At 47.2% G+C, this 19,644-nt stretch overlaps 1 protein-coding gene across 1 annotated transcript in view; it reads right to left on the bottom strand.

The window, feature by feature from the left end:
- Positions 1–13,949: 13,949 nt before the first annotated feature.
- The window catches only part of LOC147712743 (polymeric immunoglobulin receptor-like), a 260,657-nt gene continuing 254,962 nt past the window's right edge, over positions 13,950–19,644 (bottom strand). Inside the window, exon 12 of the mRNA XM_086920372.1 lies at positions 13,950–14,831. Within this exon, the coding sequence (XP_086776498.1) occupies positions 14,761–14,831 (71 nt within the window). The 3' untranslated portion in view covers positions 13,950–14,760. The remainder of the gene's footprint in view (positions 14,832–19,644) is intronic.

Genomic DNA, 19,644 nt, shown 5'->3' with positions numbered 1-19,644 from the left:
CTTCATGTGACCCACCTGATCACATGCATAACACTTGTGGGGCCGGTCTCAGCAGGCTTTTCTGTAGAGACCCCTTTCTTCTTATCACCTGGGGGCTGGCAACCCTTACCCTGGGTACTAGTTTGGGACCCTTTAGAGAACTCCTAACTTTTACCCTTGTCCCCCCCACTTTCCTGCTGGGGACCCTGCCCACCTTTGGCTGAGTCTCCCCTAAACGCTTTCTTGTGGACCCTGGTACTCGCCAAGCGGTCCGCCTCCATAGCAAGCTTTCTGGGGTCAGTTAGCTTACTGTCAACTAGGTGCTGGCGCAGATCTGCAAAACATAGACTAGACAAGTGCTCCCACGCAATCAAATTGTAGAGCCCCTGAAAATCAGTTACATTACTGCCCGTCACCCAGCCATCCACCGACCTACAGAACATATCCACACATTCCAACCAAGTGTTGGTCTCAGAATTTTTACTGGGCCTAAACTGATCCCTGTGCTTTTCAGGAGTGAGCACATACCTAGTGAGGGGAGCGTCTTTCATGTCAGCATAGGCGAGGTCCTGCACCGTACTCAAAGCTATCAGGGTATCCCTAGCTTCCTCTGGAAAGAGAGGCCACAACCCTGCTCCCCAGTTCCTCTCAGGGACCGCATTCATATGAATAGATGAATCGTAACCTTGAAACCACCTTTAAATGTCATAAATCTTCTTGTATTCTTTACCTACGTTCTTGGGGATGTGGATAATCCTGTCTGTGTGTGCTGAAGAGTTACTGCAACCATCTGAGCCGATTCTACTCTTTAGCTCCAGGTCCTTGATCATTCTTTCATGATCAAGTATCATTTTCCTTTCCTCCATGACTATTCTCTTGTCTTCCCTCTCATTTTCTATTGTGAGTCTCTCCAATTCAAACTTCCTAGCTTCAGGCATGTCCTCCAGCTCCTCTGGGGACAAGCTACTGCTGCCTGGCCTGGAGGACTCCACTCCTCCCAACAGCACATCTGCCCTTGGGTCAAGCTCATCCACCTCTCCCCTGAGATTACCAGATTGTCCACTGGCATGTCTGGCTGCTACCTAGGCCCTCAGCACCTTTTCTAGGTCATCCTTCCTGGTGAGGCCTCTGACCTGGACTTTCAGGTTCTTGCTAATCGATTTCAACTCCTTCATTTTGCAGGCTTTCAATCGATCCTCTTCAAAGGCAATTTCCATTGATGCAGTAGATGATGCAATTGATTCAGGCATGTTGAAGTAGCAAGTTCAAACTGGAAAGATCAATATATGGTATTATATGATATGGTAGTAGTGCATACCAATCACTATAAGTCAAGTGCAAACACAAGTTCTATCCTCACCGCTGACAACCAATGTTAGAAATTGTAATTTTGGTTGGCTAAGGTTTGCACCAAAGCCAGTCAGAAACCACCAATCTAGTCAGGATAAGGGAGTTATACTCTTAAAATAACCCCTGCTCACCCCCTTGGTAGCTTGGCACGAGCAGTCAGGCTTATCTTAGAGATAGTGTGTAAAGCATTTGCACATAACCAACAGTAATACAGTATAATCACTACAAATGGACCCCACACGAGTTTAGAAAAATATCCAATATTTTTATATACTTGAACAAGACCAAATGCGATAAAAATCCACAGTGCAGTACTTTAAAAAAAGTTGTTTTGCAAATTGTCTTTAAATTGCTAGGTTACGTTGAAAAACACAGTTTGTACGAGTAGGTATCTCGGTCTGAGTCTACCGCGATGCTGAACACAACATAGTCTTGCAATTCAAACTGACTGTGTCGGTACGGGCCAGCAACAGTGGCACAAACTCGTTAACAGTACCTTTCTTAGTGCGACTTAAACGGAGGTGCGAGTCGGTCTTGGCATCCGTCGCAGTTGCTATGCAAAGTGGTAGCGTTGCACGGTGCGGTGTCCCTTGATGCAGTGCCAGCAGTGGCTCGGTGACGATCGTCCAAATGGCGTCGGTGAGACCCAAGTGTTGCGGTGCAGGGCGAGTCGGTTCTCGATGCGGTGCTGGCAGGCTGCAGTGCAGGTGACAGAGCTGGTTGTGGCGTCCGTCGCGGTTACGGTGCAAAGTGGAAGCAGTGCATGGTGCGTTGTCTCTCGATGCGGTGCAAGCAGCGGCTCGGTGACGATCGTCCAGATGGCGTCGATTAGACCAAGGCGGGCGAGGCAGGGCAAGACGTGCTCGATGTGGTGCTGGCAAGTTGCAATGCATCGACAGAGCCCGTTGGCAGGAATCGGTGCTGGCCGAGCCGGACAGCTGTGTGTGACGAGGCGGTCATGGGTGTCGAGCCAGCAGCGACCGTGTCGGTGAGCACAGGCCAGCAAAGTGAAGCGAGGCAATGCACGTTGCGGTGTCTCTCAATGCGGTGCAGGTAGCAGCTCGGTGACGATCGTGCATATGGCATCAGCCAAGCATGCGGTGCAGAGCGAGACGGTGCTTCGATGCGGTGCCATCAGGACACAAGGCCGTCGACGGAGTCGGTCGTGGTTCCCTCTTCTCTGTGGCAACTGAAACAACAGTTCCAGGAGCGGTACCCAGAGATTGGAGAAGTCTTTGCAGTCCCTGAGACTTCTTAACAGGAGGCCAGCTTGGTTTCGGGCCCTTGGAGATACTCAGCACAAGTAGAGAAAGTTCAGTCCAATCCTTTTAATGCCCAAGGTAGAAGCAGCAGCTGCAGGCCAACCCAACAAAGCAACAACACAGCAAAGGGGAAGTACTCCTCCCGGCAGCTCTCCCAGCTCTACTTCTTGACAGGTTCCTTGATTCCAGCGAGATCTAAAGTCTTGGGGTCTGGGCCCCAATATTTATACCAGCAATTCCTTTTTCCTCTGAAGACATTCTGTCAGGGAGCACCTTCTTTCTTTGTCAGTGTGGGACAGGGTCCTCAGACGCATAACAGGAGGTGGAGCCAGCATTGTGGAAGGCGAGCCCAGCCCTATTCAGACCCAGGTGCTACTCCTCCCACCCATCTATGTCTACTCAGCCCTGCTGACTCACCCTGTCTCCCCCAGCAATTGTCACTCACAAACCAGATAACTAATACCCACGCTAACAGAGGCAGGCTGGATGGTTAGGTCAGAAAATACCCACTTTCTAAAAGTGGTATTTTCAAACACAGAATGTTAAAACCAGCTTTACTAAAAGATGTATTTTATCATTATGAGTTCAGTCATACTAAACTCGAATATATTTTCTACCATGTTCCCTGAGTCAGTTAGGATCATAGGATGTAATGATCCAACTGCCCATTCTGGCCCATGGAGAACAGGTAGCCTTGCAATAGTGAACAAGGAAGTAGGCTGTAATTCACTATCAGGACATGCCACACACTTCAGGGTATGTCCTACCTTTTACATACAATGAAGCCTGCCCATGTGGGTATCTTGTGCCTACCTTAGGGCAACTCACATGTACAAAAGAGAAGGTTTAGGGACTTGCAAGTGTGTGCACAGGCCAAGTCGACATGGCAGCCCCAGGCTGCACACAGGCTCTGCAATGGCAGGCCATAGTTACACTTTACGGGCTGTTTGTGTGGGTGGCACAATCCAGTGCTGCAGCCCACCAACAGCATTTGATTTATAGGCCCTGGCACACACAGTGCACTTTACTAGGGACTAACACATAAATCAAGTATACCAATCATGGAAACACCAATCCATAACACGTTTTAAACAGGAGCACTTGCACTTTACCACTGGATTGCACTGAGGAAAGTGTGTAGAATCATTACACGAGCAAAAACAGAGTAAAAACCTGGAGGTCAGAAAGCAAAAAGTCAGGGGAAACACGTGAAATGGTGCCAGTCACTGTATGACTTTGTGACTCCTCTCATCCATGTTGTGTTTCAGTCCCCTTTCTCATTTGTCTTTTGCTTTGGTCCCCTCTCTAATCTATATTTTGCGCAAGCACCCACCTTGTCGATTTAGTGCTTTTTTCTTTTAATACAGCTTGTTCCTTTCCCTCATTACCCCTTATACCATATCCACAATGCCCTGTAAAATTAATAAAGTGATTCACTTTATTGTTGGCAATTGCTGGGGGCCACATCCCAGACCATATGTGTTGGTTCTGCTACAAAAATAAATAGTCAAGCTAAAACTGCAAGATCAGGTCACCTCCACGGTGAACATAAGTAATCCCAGATTAGCTTTGGCAAATTTTAGGCTTTGTCAGTGTGGAACAGCTTGAGTCCTGTGGCACAATGAGTTTGGGATCCATGTCTGGGCACTCCCAATGAACTAACTGTGTCTACTGCAAAAAACAAGAACGTGATGGAAGGAATTTTGAATTTAGATTAACTAGTGGGTCAGCTGGGGCCATATTACAATCATTAGACTCATGCTATACTTCTACTGAAGATGAAATACTAATTCAGAGCCTGGTGCAATAGTAATGGAAAAGATTTAACACTAGTTAGGCCTGAATCTTTCATTTCCAGCTGAATCAAGATCATAGGAAAACATGTAATGGGCGCCACCGTAACTTCTTTTGTGCATCTGCAAAAAGTACGTCAAGTTCTATGAAAGACACTGGTACTCATTTAGCTTAAGGTGATAGCATGAAGAGCTTAATTTAGACGTGCTGGAATTCTATTAAGTGATTTATGGGTTGCTTCCAGATCATTGCAGTGGGTGTTTAGTCCACACCATATATATTAAAGTGGCCGAATGACATGTGCGACAACTTACTCTCTCTGGGATTTTGTAGCCAATATTGCATTCCTTGATTGCAAAGTGCTGTTTGGCAAGATACAAGAACAGAGACAGGATTTTAAGCAACTGATAGTTGGCAGATAACGTATGTTATTTCTACGGAGATGCCAAAGATTGCTAAGTAAAGCGGAAGGCTCCATTTTAATAGATGTCTAAGTCACATTGGTTAATCAGCACTCTGTGGAAACTCCAATGAGCTACTCTTTCAGTGGGGCATTGGTGGAGTGATTGCCATAAAAAACACACATGTAAGACATTCTCCTTTGCAGGCTTTGAGCATAGAGGCATTGCAAAATACTTTACAAAGTCCCATAGAAAAACTTCCGCAGCACTATGATCCATGTGTCATATTTAAAAAAAAAAAATATTTTCAAAAACAAAATCCCAAAACAGGATTTTGTTTTTGAAAAACAAAACAATAATGATCCCATCCCATGTCAGTATTTTCTCATGACATGGCGGTCATTTTGCAGTTTTCACTGCTACTCAATGCCTGGCGGTGACAGACAGTCAGAAGTAGAACTAGCCACCTGTCTACTCTAAATAGGACAGGCGGACTCATGGCTAAACCTCTGATGGCCCTTACTTCATAGGGCAATCAGAGGTGGATGCAGAGTAGTTTCGCCATCCATCTCATACTGAAGTTACACCCAACTCTAAAATGAGGCAGGCAAAACTTCACTTTGGCGGAGAAGCTACTCCGCCACCAAAGTGCAAATCAGGCCTTAAGTAATTTAGGGTTTAAATTGCTGGATGACCTGCCTTGAAAATCTGTGATGTCCCCCACCTCATTTAGAGGGTTGGGATTTGCTTGGTTTCTGATGGTAGAGTTTAGTTGACTGCTGCTCGAAACAGCTTGGATGGTTGGATAACAAAGGAGGAGTCAGGGAGGCCTCAGTCTTGATATGAGCTGAGGTTGTGCAAGTGCCTGAAAGGTAAAGACAAATTTCTGTGATGAATCTTTGCCTTAGACTTGGCAGATTGGCAGAAGTGGGCAGGCCTCCCTCAGAGAAAGCATGGAACAAATACATTAGCAAGAAATGATCCCACTACAAATCAATTTAGCTAACATTAAAATGCTTTATTGATTACCCACGACAACGATAAATCATCCTTAAATAGGCATCAAGAAATATCACAATACAATTACAGTGTTCTGTCGAATTTAAAACAATCTGCGTTGTAAGAATTTGAGCAACAAACAACCTGTATAATATCTTCAAACAACCACTACGGGTAGAAATGCACTTGTTTTTAACAATGAACAAACAAAAGCCCAACACAGAATGTGTTTCAAACCAGTTCACATTTTAAGGAAACGTTTTCCACCAAACAAAAGCACAGTCTTAGTTGAAGGCAGTGTCAGCGTTTAAGAAGTCCTCGTTGAACGTGCATGCTCTCACTTCCTCGGGACGGTTTTAGTAGAAGAAAGGCTAATTGTACTGGTGTAATAAAAAGTGATTCACAAGCCTATGCAATATTTTACAGGCAGCCAGTCACAATTTTAAATTAACTTACCTAATGTCAAATATAGGCTTAAACATGTATATATATATATATATATATATATATATGCACATTGCATTCCTGCTGTATGGCTGCTTGTCACTCCTTCTGCTGTGTTTTAAAATCCTAATAGTGGATGATGTAAAATATTTAAGTATGATTCGATTACAGTATGGTGAGTGCAAATATTTGTTGGAAGATTTGGAGCAAAGGTCCAGGTATACCTTTTTGATCATCGAAGCTTTGAATGGTTTTTTAACTGCTTTTTCATAAGCATGTTAGTGATTTATTTCAAATAGGACCTGTTTAATGATAGTCTTTTCAGGCTCTTATATGTTTTCCTTGGAGACAATCCCTTGATACTAGCACCCTACAAGCAATCTAGGTCCATTGAAAAGAAAATATCCTGGAGCTGTACAGGAAAAGATTTTCTTGCCGACACCTTTTACCGGGACCCATCCACTACAGGTCCAGCATCCACTTAGGACTTGGCTTCCATTGTTAACTGTTCCTGCCGTGGTGCGCCATGCAGGCATGTTGCCATTCATGAAAATAAAAAAATGTCCCCGGTACACAGGGAGAAAACGTCCATGCATCGAGGATGTTTATTTTAAACAAACCAATAGTTTCCGGTTTTGAGTCTGGAAAACAAAAAATAAAAATGCAGAAAAACTACCATGACGTGAAACCTTTCCTTGTTCTGCCAAAAGCGTGCAACACTTAGAGAAAATTATCCTGGCAAAGTCAACAAGGATCTCTATATGCTGTGCACGGTTTGGCACAGTTCTCCAAAGTGGGGGCATCACCACCCCCACAGGATGCCGAACAGCCCACCAAACTTCATTACATCTTAAATGCTTTCTTTGATTCAGACAAATGCTTTTTCCATTGCTCCATATGCTCTAAAATGTATCATGTTGATAATGCTGATGACCAAAAAGAATAATCCTAAATTCACGACCATACTATAAAAGAGTGCTTAGAGTGTTTTTACTAATTTAAAAACAATGCCTAATTTAGACATGGTTTAGTTAGAATGACTAGGCCACAGCCAGCTTGCACTGACATCTAGTCATATTTGTAGAAAGAAACGTGCACCTTTATTTTTAGTGCAAAAACAACAATTGATGGATAGAATGCAGAACAATGTCATACATTCACCCCAGTACAGTGATCTGGGCCTAAATCCATCGTTCTTTTGCACTCCACACCACCCCAGTTCAGACATGGCCATATGCAAATCAGCCTTGACCCTGTGCCTCATGGGAACAGTCCAGCCCGAACTGCCAAGCCATGTCTTCCCTGGACCGGAATCAAGCATCCTAGGACCGGTATCTTCCTCTCCATCTCGCTCCTCCCTTTTCCTGCCAAAGTCATCGAGAAGACCATCAACAGGCAGCTTGCCGCCTTCCTCGAGACGAACGGATCCCTCGACTACTCGCAGTCCGGCTTCCGAGCCAACCACAGCACCGAGACCGCCCTCATCGCAGCCACTGACGACATCAGATCCCTGCTCGACAACGGGGAAACAGCGGCCCTCATCCTCCTGGACCTCACCGCAGTGTTCGACACTGTCTGCCACCGCACCCTAGTGCTGCGCCTCAGCAACATCGGAATCCAAGAGAAGGCCTTGGAGTGGATCATCTCGTTCCTCGCCGGAAGAACCCAGAGAGTCCGCCTCCCCCGTTCAGATTCGAGGCCACAGAAGTCATCTGCGCCGTACCACAGGGATCTTCACTCAGCCCCACCCTCTTTAACATCTACATGAGCCCCCTCGCAGCCATCGCACGCCAACACAACCTCAACATCATCTCCTACACCGACGACACCCAGCTGATCCTCTCCCTCACCAACGACCCAGCTACCGCCAGAACCAGCCTACACGAAGGGATGAAAGACGTCGCCGAGTGAATGAAGAACAGCCGCCTGAAACTGAACTCAGACAAGACGGAAGTCCTCATCCTGGGGTCATCGCCCTCCGCCTGGGACGACTCCTGGTGGCCCCCCGCCCTGGGCACCACTCCCAAGCCAACAGACCAAGCACGTAACCTGGGCTTCATCCTGGACTCCTCCCTCTCGATGACCAGACAAGTCAACGCCGTCTCATCATCGTGCTTCAACCCCCTGCGCATGCTCCGAAAGATCTTCCGATGGATCCCCACCGAAACCAGGAAGACGGTCACCCAGGCACTCCTCACCAGCCGACTGGACTACGGAAACACCCTCTATGCCGGAACCACAGCCAAACTCCAGAAAAGACTCCAACGAATCCAGAACGCCTCCGCACGACGCGTCCTGGACATCCCCCAACACAGCCACATCTCCGGCCACCTGAAAGACCTGCACTGGATCCCCATTAGCAAGAGGATCACGTTCAGACTCCTCACCCACGCACACAAGGCACTCCTCGACCAAAGCTCCAAGTACCTCAACAACCACCTGACCTTCCACACGCCCACCCGCCAGCTACGGTCGACCAGCCTCGCCCTCGCCGCCGTTCCACACATCCGCAGAACCACCGCCGGAGAAAGATCCTTCTCATACCAGGCAGCCAAGACATGATACTCCCTCCCCATCCACCTTCGGCGAACCCAGGACCATCTCTCCTACAGGAAGCAACTCAAGACCTGGCTGTTCGAGCAATAGCGGACCCCTCTCCCCCAGCGCCTTGAGACCCTCCCGGGTGAGTAGTGCGCTATACAAATGTCATGATTGATTGATTGATTGATTGGTCTTTGTATTAATAAGTTGCATTATTTGTGTTGCTCCCAAGGAAGCCATGTTCAGGATTTCCCTGTCAACTTTCACGGTTCTTTACTTGAGGCCTTTCACAGGCACCATTCATTAATAGATCTGTCTTTTGCATTTCTGTTTTACAAAAACATCATGTTATTTCCTTAATTTCCAATACACACTACATTCATTAATATACAGTAGAAGTAGGTGTTTTTGGATGTATCTCATTGAATGTATCCTATGTATTAGAATGTCCATTGGTTTACCAGAATAATACATTGCTTGTAAAACTCCCACTATACACATCTCACCACTGCATTTGTGTGGTTTTTCTGTCTAGAACTCTATGGAAAGAATATTTTGGGGATATGTAGCAGTCTTTTGGCTTTCTTATTTGGATAACCAGACTGACTTTATATCAGTCTGGTTTCTGCTTTTTAATTGATTCTGGCTATTTATTTTCGTAGGATAAAGTATCTTAATAGTGAAGAGTTGTATTTCGATTTTTCATGAAACTATGTCTTTTTTTCACATAAGTACCTAATGGTATGCCAATTAGTGAGGTGTGTTTATAGGTGAATTTCCAGGTAGGATAAAGGTTTGAAGGTTGGTTTTACAGCTGGATGGGCTGCCACGAATCAACCAAGAAAGGCCCATGCACCCATTCTAGTCATTGCCTCCTGCAGTGTAGAGCTCAGGTCCATTAAATTGGAGGGGGGAATGTGGTGGATTTAATCCCCAGACCTGTCCGTTTTTCAGGACGCCGCACTCCAGCTGAAAAATGCAAATACAGATTTTAAAACAGGCCTGAGCTGCTTATTAATTATGAGACAGCTACCATGGCTATGCCCTCCATCTGTGCCTGTGTAATTTAATATAAGCTTTGTGCCGTGTGTCTATTTCCTTCCTGCTTGCCCGCCTACCTCGCCGCCCTCCGCTCTCCCTCCCCGCTTCCCGCTTCCCGCCACCGCCATTTGACACGCCCATTTTCTCTTCTGTTCCCTCCCCGCTCCCGCCTCCCAGCTGCTCCGCCCACCCGCGCACTTGGCCTTAAATGGCGACCGTGCGACGCAGGTGAGTGTGACCCACTTGTGGGACACCCCCGCGCCGCACGGCCACCAGCTGCTGCGTGTGCCCCATTGCCTGCCTCTGTCTCACCGCCGGCCTCGCGGCCGCCTTGCTCGCTCCCCTGTGATTTTTGCCGTTTTTGTCCTTAATTTGTGCTTGTTTTTATTCTGTACCGAGTGATCGTTTATTTGGCTGTTTTTACCTTGTTTTGCCCGCCATTTGTGCCTGTAATCGGTGTGCAGTGACATCGTTATCGTTTTCCTTCCTGTCTTGCCTTATTTGTGCCCTCCATCTGTGCCTGTGTAATTTAATATAAGCTTTGTGCCGTGTGTCTATTTCCTTCCTGCTTGCCCGCCTACCTCGCCGCCCTCCGCTCTCCCTCCCTGCTTCCCGCTTCCCGCCACCGCCATTTGACACGCCCATTTTCTCTTCTGTTCCCTCCCCGCTCCCGCCTCCCAGCTGCTCCGCCCACCCGCGCACTTCGCCTTAAATGGCGACCGTGCGAACGCGCAGCGGTCACGCGCAGCGGGCGCGCCGATTGTGCGCCGAAGGCGCGCCAAAGGTAAGCCCGTCTGCGCCCGTCCGCGACCGGACCGCGCCCAGCGCCAGGACCCCTGGCCAACGAAGACCCCGACCGACCCGCCTGACGTACTCCGCCGCCACCCTCAGCGCACTCAACACCGGCCGACTCCCAGATTGCCACCAAGCCACACCACGACGCACCCACGGACCTTTCAGCTGCCACGCCTGCAACTTCACCTGCATCCGGACCTGCCTCACACCAGCACCCGCCAAATCGAACACCAGCAGCACCCACCTCAAGTGCATCCTGCTCAACACCCGCTCCGTCCACAGACACGCCATCGAACTCTGGAACCTCCTAGACGCCACAGCCCCGGACGTTGCCTTCCTCACGGAGACCTGGATGAACGCCTCTTCAGCTCCCGACATTGCCATCGCTATTCCAGAGGGCTACAAGATCGTCCGGAGGGACCGCAACGCCAACCAGATGGGAGGAGGCGTCGCCATCATCCACAGGAACACCATCCGTCTCACGACCAGCACCGACAACACCCTGACCACCGCCGAACACCTGCATTTCCAGATCCACACCAACCCGAACACCACCCTCAGAGGCACCCTGATCTACCGACCCCCTGGACCACGCACACAATTCTGCGAGGACATCGCCGACTTCGTCAGCCCGCACGCCCTCCCCTCCGCTGACTACATCCTCCTGGGGGACCTCAACTTCCATCTGGAGAACAACAACGACCGCAACACCAGCACCCTGCTCGACAACCTCGCCAATCTTGGACTCAAGCAGCTGGTGTCCACCCCCACCCACCTCGCCGGACACACACTCGACGCAGTCTTCTCTTCCAGCACAGACATCGACTTCAGCCACACCACAGAGCTTCAATGGACGGACCACAGCTGCGTCCACTTCACCTTCAAGAGAACGATGACCCACCACCACCAGCAACAGGCCGCCCGCAGAAGCTGGAACAAGATCACAGCAGACCAGCTCACCACCTCCCTGAGCCAGCACCCTCCTGCCAGCTCTGCGAACCCCAGCCAGGCCGCCGACAACCTCACGAAGTGGATCAGCATCTGCGCGGACGAGCTCGCCCCGCTGAGAACCCCGCCCAGCAGACCCGGCAGCAAGAAAGCCCCATGGTTCACCGACGAACTCAAGAGCTCCAAGAAGAACTGCCGAGCCCTCGAGAAAGTCTGGAGAAGGGAACCTACACCGGACAACAGGACCTCCTTCAAGCTTGCCACCCGGAAACACCACCAGCTGATCCGCGCCGCCAAGAAAACAGCATTCAAGGACCGGTTGGACAACAACGCACACAACTGCAAGGAACTCTTCAACATCGTGAAAGAGCTTTCCAACCCCAGCGCAGGAAACAACGACATCACCCCATCGCAAGACCTCTGCAACTCCCTCGCTTCATACTTCCACAACAAGATCGCGGACATACACAGCAGCTTCACCAACCAACCAACGCACACCATGACCGAATAACCACCCCGCACCACCACCCTCCACGCCTGGACCCCGATCTGCACCGAAGACACCATCCGCACGATGAACTCCATCCACTCCGGATCACCGACCGACCCCTGTCCTCACCACGTCTTCAACAAGGCCGACGCTGTCATCGCACCCCACCTGCGAGACATCATCAACACATCCTTCGACACCGCCACCTTCCCTGAGAGCTGGAAACACGCCGAACTCAGCGCTCTACTCAAGAAACCAACAGCGGACCCCACCGAACTCAAAAACTACCGCCCCATCTCGCTCCTCCCGTTTCCAGCCAAAGTCATCGAGAAGACCGTCAACAAGCAGATGGCCGCCTTCCTAGAGACGAACGGATCCCTCGACCCCTCACAGTCCGGCTTCCGAGCCAATCACAGCACCGAGACCGCCCTCATCGCTGCCACCGATGACATCCGAGCCCTGATGGACAATGGAGAAACAGCGGCCCTCATCCTCCTAGACCTCTCCGCGGCATTCGACACGGTCTGCCACCGCACCCTAGTACAGCGCCTCAGCAACATCGGGATCCAGGACAAGGCGCTGGAATGGATCATCTCCTTCCTCGACGGAAGAACACAGAGAGTCCGCCTACCACCATACAAGTCAGAGGCCTCCAAAGTCATCTGCGGCGTCCCTCAAGGCTCATCGCTGAGCCCCACCCTCTTCAACGTCTACATGAGCCCCCTTGCGGCCATCGTACGCAAACACAACCTCAGCATAATCTCCTACGCCGACGACACCCAGCTGATCCTCTCCCTGACCAACGACCCCACCTCCGCCAGAGCCAACCTGCACGAAGGGATGAAAGAGGTAGCCGAATGGATGACGACCAGCCGCCTGAAATTGAACTCTGACAAGACGGAGGTCCTCATCCTGGGCTCTTCACCCTCCGCCTGGGACGACTCCTGGTGGCCTCCCGCCCTGGGCACCGCACCCAAACCGACAGACCATGCACGCAACCTGGGCTTCATCCTGGACTCCTCCCTCTCCATGACCAGGCAAGTCAACAACGTCTCCTCGGCGTGCTTCAACATCCTACGCATGCTACGGAAGATCTTCTGGTGGATCCCCACCGAGACCAGGAAGACGGTCACCCAGGCCCTCGTCACCAGCCGACTGGACTACGGCAACGCCCTCTATGCCGGTACCACCGCCAAGCTCCAAAAGAGACTCCAGCGGATCCAGAACGCCTCAGCCAGACTCATCCTCGACATCCCACGCACCAGCCACATCACCGGACATCTGAGAGACCTCCACTGGCTCCCCGTCAACAAAAGAATCACCTTCCGCCTCCTCACCCACGCACACAAAGCCCTACACGACCAAGGCCCGAGCTACCTCAACAGCCGGATCAACTTCTACGCTCCCAAACGCCACCTCCGATCTGCCAACCACGCCCTCGCCGCCGTCCCCCGCATCCGAAGAGCAACTACAGGAGGAAGGTCCTTCTCCTACCTGGCCGCCAAGACCTGGAACTCCCTCCCGACCGACCTGCGCCTGACCCAGGACCACCTCTCCTTCAGGAGGAAGCTGAAGACCTGGCTGTTCGAGCAGTAGCGGCACCCCCCCCTCCACCCCCCCCCCCAGCGCCTTGAGACCCTACGGGTAGGTAGCGCGCTATATAAGTGTCACTGATTGATTGATTGATTGGCTATCCCCTAGAGATACTATTTTCCCTTAAGCTTAAGGTTAGTTTTTAAACTAGAAACAGGTACTCATACTTTGCACATCGCAAGTGATTTGATTTTATCTGGACCCTGCCAGACCTTCTGGTAAGCCTAGTAGGGCTGGTGTGAATATTTTTAGCTTGGTCGATTTGGGGTTCCAATTCGGACATGAGAATAGGGATTGCTTTCCTGTTTTTTTGATCACTTTCTTTTAATTCCTCTTTTATTTTGGTATATCATCATGGAGTGCTTCGAGATTTAGTAAAAATTCTGGCTACTGCCTTGTCAGCGACTGTTTTTTTTGTTTTTAACCTCATCTGGTGTACCAGCTTTCAAATTGTATCTGCATACCGAAGTGAAATATCCAAATACGATTCATTTGCGTTCGTTCCATGACCTAGTGCCTTCTTTTGGTATGTCCTTGAACCATAGATATGCACAACGTTTCAGTCACACATTCTGCGACAATAGTGGACACATTTTGTACCAAACTACTTCCAAATTTTGCAAACGATAAGAGTGTTTATGGTAAAACATGAAACGTTTTCCAAGGCAATATTAACTTGACCACAAATAGACCATTGCGGATGAAATGACATTCCTGTACATTTGCTTGAACTTTGATTTACCCGTTTTCAATTCATGTTGGGACAAAACCTCGAGCTCACAATGCGAACAAATTAATATTTCAACTCATCAAAGTAACCTGTGGTTAATTTTTATATATTTTGTAATCCAGATAATTTATATCTATAAAATGATAATATGTATCTCTTGCAGGAATGGAGATAATCTTTGTATTCACTATCCACTGGGGCTCTTTCAGGTCTAGGCCAATCCAACTGGTAAGGCGGAACAAGTGAATGACATGAGTTTTATTCTTTGCCAACAGACATCTGGTCCTTCCCACACACAGGTGGTGCCATAGCCAAATACAGATTAGAACAGTAGGGTGCTGTTGTCTGGCTAGGGGTTCATTGTTTTTATTTTTGGACATTGGTTACCATAGGTCACAGATCAAGACCAGCGGCTGCCTCCATGTAGGTGTCAAGACTCACCTTCTCCATCAAACCGTTAGAAACTGCAGAGAAAGAAGTAGAAATGTGTTAACATACCATTTGTATTTTGTAATTAGCTTAACCTTGTGAGGGACACAAATTCTAAGTGGTCTCACTTTTGCCAGAAAAGGGAACCAAGATACAGAAATATGATGTAATGTTGTCACGATGGTACAGTTTAACATGAAGAGTACATGTTATAGATCTCGTTTTCCTGCTTATTTTCTGTGCCAAAAGGGAACGATAGTCCATTCACTCTACAAAGACACCCAACCGCAGAATGTTATTTGAGGTACTCTCCTGTATAATGTTGTAGTACTGCACATACACTGTTAATCTCACATATATTGTATTGAGTAAGCTTAACATTCTGCTGGTTCGCCAAGTAGGCTAGGAACGCCAGCAGACAGTTCAACTGTTCTGAAAATGTTTATGTTGAAAACTGGAAGTTACTCTACTCCATTTCTTGTACTGGTGGAGTGGACATGCTTTCTTGGTTCTCCACAGCCATGTACTCAATTCACAATAAACCTTAGCTGCGTAATCTTCTCTATTCGGTGTGTTTACTACATTATGTTAGAAGAGCTGGGTGGATAATGTCTTATCAAGGTGAGCAGTAATAAAAGTCATCACCATCTGACACGTTGTCCTTGCTTCACTCTCTGTGATGAGCCTGCATTATCAGTCTTATCACCCAAGGACTGGTGCCCACTGCATAAAATGTCATCATCATATTGGCAAGTAGTGAAACATTTCCTAGACAAACATGCATCTTCTTCCTATAGCTGCCACTTTGTTTTGTCCCTTATCTCTTTCCCCGATAATGAGCCGTCTCAGTTTCCAAGAGGCAGACCTTGTACCCGCTGCAGGATGAGCTTATGGCCCATGTAATGTGACTTCCTGAAGCTGGAAGGCTTGTGTTAATGGTTTGGCAAATATACATTCTGGTTCGTCCAATTTAGCAATGGATCTTTTAAGACTTGATATAAAACTCTGTCCCTTGCTGTATTTTAAAGCGGTTTAAAGCTAGCAAGTAAAGGAGCATGTTTTTATTTAAATTTCAAAACAGCTTATAAGAATTCTGAGAATGGAGGGAGCAGCAAATGCAATTGTCATAAGACTGCTTTGCCAATATTCAGGGGCATATTTACAATATTCTGGCATAGGACTGTGCTTCTAGCTGTGCTGTGCTATGTCAAAAGAAAAGGGGAGGAATGCACCATATCTACAAGATATGGTGCATATTGTCCTTTCTGTAGGTGCACAAACTGCAGCTATGCACCTACTCAGGCACCCTTGCACCATGGTGCAAGGCTGTCTGAATTGTTGGCATGATTGTTTTTTTGAAGGAAAGGACATTTTGCTTCACAAAAACAAAGGAGAAGGTGTTTTCCTCCTTCTATGTGCGCTGCATTATGCAGCACACGTTGAAAGTGGAAAAAACAAGGATGTTACGTCTGCTTTGGGAAAGCATTAGTTTTTGCACACAAATCTGGGGCAGCAACATCCATCGAATGCCCCTTCGACACAGAGTAGGGCATTGCCTTACCCCATATTTCAAAATCCATGAAAAGCCACGCAGGGTGGCTTTGTGTGGCCTTGTAAATATGGGCTGGCACCCTGCGCCTCTAGAGCGCTACAAAAGTGATGCTCCGGGGGTAGAAAAGTGCCACAGGGGCATTGTAAATATGCCTCTCAGTTTGTATTAGTTCTGCTGAAGGGATCTGTTTTATGGGAGTGTTTAAGTATGTACAGTCGTCGGGGTCTGTGTGGAACAGAATGCTTTAGCTAAATGCCCATTCACTTATTTACAAGGGGAGGCACAAATATTTCTGTCACAAATTACAACATCCACTAATCTGCTTTCCTAATATGGTGGAAAAAGCTACTTGTGCCAGAAATTGCATAGCCGACCACCAACGCCATGTAATTGCACCTAAATTGCTCCTATTTATCACATAAGGCTTGCATCGAACTGGGTTAGAAAATAGGCCAGGGAACCAAATAAATAGAACATGGCCTCCATTAGCAAATCAGATAGCTGAAAAAGTAACCTACATTTTCAAATCGAGGCAGTTTTCAACTTGTAAAGACAAAAGCTGTATTGGTGTTTGTAATTTGTAGGAGATGCACAAATTTGAGCTTCTGCTGGCAATGTTTGTTTCAATATCGGGGCAATGAACAGTAAAATCCATCCCACCAGACAATAAAACAAGCAGCTCCACAAACAGCCCAAGCAGCAGCCCATGCACTGGTCTGTCAGGCCAGCCCTTCAAGCACTGCCCGAGTGCCTTATATGCAACTCCAACCCTTATTCATACCTTGAGATCTTTAAAACCCAATTGATGATTTGCCCACTACTACGCCAGTGGCATAAAAACCGTAGGGGGACCCCTGCAAAGTACATAGAAGGGGCACCCCAGACCCTGTTAGGAGCTATCATGCAGGGACCCGCCACCCGTGCACAGTGCCAGAGAGAGTGCCCTGGAGCTCGGGCTGCGAGAACCACTGTTATACCAATGACTCCCGCCCTATTCTCTGCCCTACTTTTGTCTCTGTTCTACCAACAGACCTCATTGTCTCTCATTGGCTCCCCTTGAATCAGGTGGGAATAGGTGTATGTTCTTAACCCAGTGATAAACATAATGGTATCAGCAGTCTGGCTAGCAAGAGGGAATATTTAAGTCATGCTCCCATAACAGGTACAACAGTGTCCAGCAAAAAAATAATAGTGCAGCAGCTGTACTAATTTCCATTTAGTAAAAGCTTTTATTATACCCAGCACTTAGAAAATGCAGGGTGGGTGCCGATGGAGGAGGATCACGAACGGAGCTATCCAAGCAAAGGCAGTTCCTGGACTGGAGTAAGATAACAAACATTATCCAGAGGGGCTCATTTTGCCAATGTTGAGTGAGTGTCACTGAGGACTTTGCCAGCCATGTTTAGCGTATATAGAAAACAATGAAAACATTGCTTTGTATACTTCACACAATTCAGCAGCCATCTTGAAAATATTGAAAACAATGTTTTAATTGTGTTCTGTACTTTTAACATGGCCGGTCTCTATCGGCTTTGCTAATTCTGGAGGAGATCAAAAACCTCAGGTACTGGTGGAATTTAATATGTGATGAACATAGAATTGCTTCAGTACCTCAACCTTCCATCCATTTACAAATTAAATCTGATCTATTATGGCTACCTTCCACTACTTTTCTATCTTGATAATCTTAATCGTTTTAGTTTCTAACTCTATATTTCATATTTCCTCCTTTTTCTTTCTTCTCTTTTCCTTTCTCTTCCTCTTTTGCTTTACTCTTTCTCAACCTTTCTTTCTCTTTGCTCTTTTATTCTATTCCTATCCTATAAAAAAATGAACCCTCTCTCTTTACATATTCTATTCATTCTTGTATTTACACATGTTCTTTGTATACCAGTATAATTTGTTAACCCTATTTTTTTTATTATGTATCTTTTAGTAGTCACTGTTCAGGAACATTACTATAAAAATGATAACTTCTTGTAACCTTTTATCCATAATTCATCAAAGGTAAGGTTATTACTTATCTACACTCATATCTACATTGGAATTGACGAATGTATATTTCTAGTTATGTGTTATTCATCTTCAATAGAAATTATTTAACAAAATAAAAACCCTCAGGTACTGGCAAGACAACTACAGCTACCTCCATGGAGAGAGGTAACACAAGAGAGTGAAGTGCAACAACACCCAGGACATCGCCAAGGCCTCCATCCATCATTTGACCAGCCTTAGAGGACCAATGGGAGTGAAGAGCTAGGGTAAGAGGAACATCCTGCATACCACAAAGGCCGCTACTTAGCGCCTTGGTCTACACAAAGGAGGATCAGGGGGGAGGGAAGTAGGAGATTGATAGATTGAGTCAGAAGGGCATTAAAATAAAGGGCCTGCTTTAAAAACAAAGACATGCACTCCAGAGAATGATAAACTAGTAAAGAAATGAAAAAAGTAGTTCCATAACTTCTGCAGTTGAGCAACACACTCTACCAAGTGAAAAGCAAAGGTTAACAAGCTATGTACCACGTGAGGGACAAACACAGAAGAGTGATCAAATGCCTCAAAAAGTAGGAACCGAGCAGGCCATCTAATCTTGTGCAAGGGCTGACTCTATATAGCATGGTATACAATGCTGCCTGCAAAAAGGCAGTCATTTAGACGAGTGCTGGGAGCTAAGCTATGTGGAATACAACATTATTATTAACAAATGAAAAGCAAAGGGATTAATATGGGGTCTATCCTTTCACTCTGTTGCCTCACTTGGTTTTGGAGAAGGTAAATATTAGAGATTATCTACAGAACAGCAGGTGCATTTGCATCATTGCCCAGACTAGTGGGTTCCTACTTCCCCTCAATTATTGGTGTGTTTTTCACTGCCAAACCAGAGGATGGGGAGGCAATTTCCTTACTCGCATTAAGGCCCGCAGCATCCTTACTACACCACTGGATGGAGACTCCTTCTAATGATCGTGTCACTTTGACAAACAAGGCTATTCTGAAATGCAATTGTGTCGGACGATTTAGAAAGTGGAGGATGTCAACTGTGACAATAATATCTTGACAGGTGAACAGAGATGAAGTAGTTGAGTGGCATGAGTCCTCAAATTGCATACAACGCTGCAAGAAATTGTGGTTATAATTTTGCACAACATTTTTTTTGTCGGGGTTGGTGAAACCAGTTTATATACACAGTTGACTAGGAATGTCAGAATGACCCTTCTGGCTGCAAAGTTCAGAGTGGCAAGAGTTGGGGACACTTTCTTTTTTATCGATTAAGAGAATTGACCGCTTTATAGGGG

The sequence above is a fragment of the Lissotriton vulgaris genome, chromosome 5, assembly GCF_964263255.1.
Source record: "Lissotriton vulgaris chromosome 5, aLisVul1.2, whole genome shotgun sequence".
In the NCBI taxonomy this organism is placed as follows: Eukaryota; Metazoa; Chordata; class Amphibia; order Caudata; family Salamandridae; genus Lissotriton; species Lissotriton vulgaris.
Note: the sequence above shows the minus strand (reverse complement) of the source record. Positions and strands in the feature narration are given on the sequence as shown.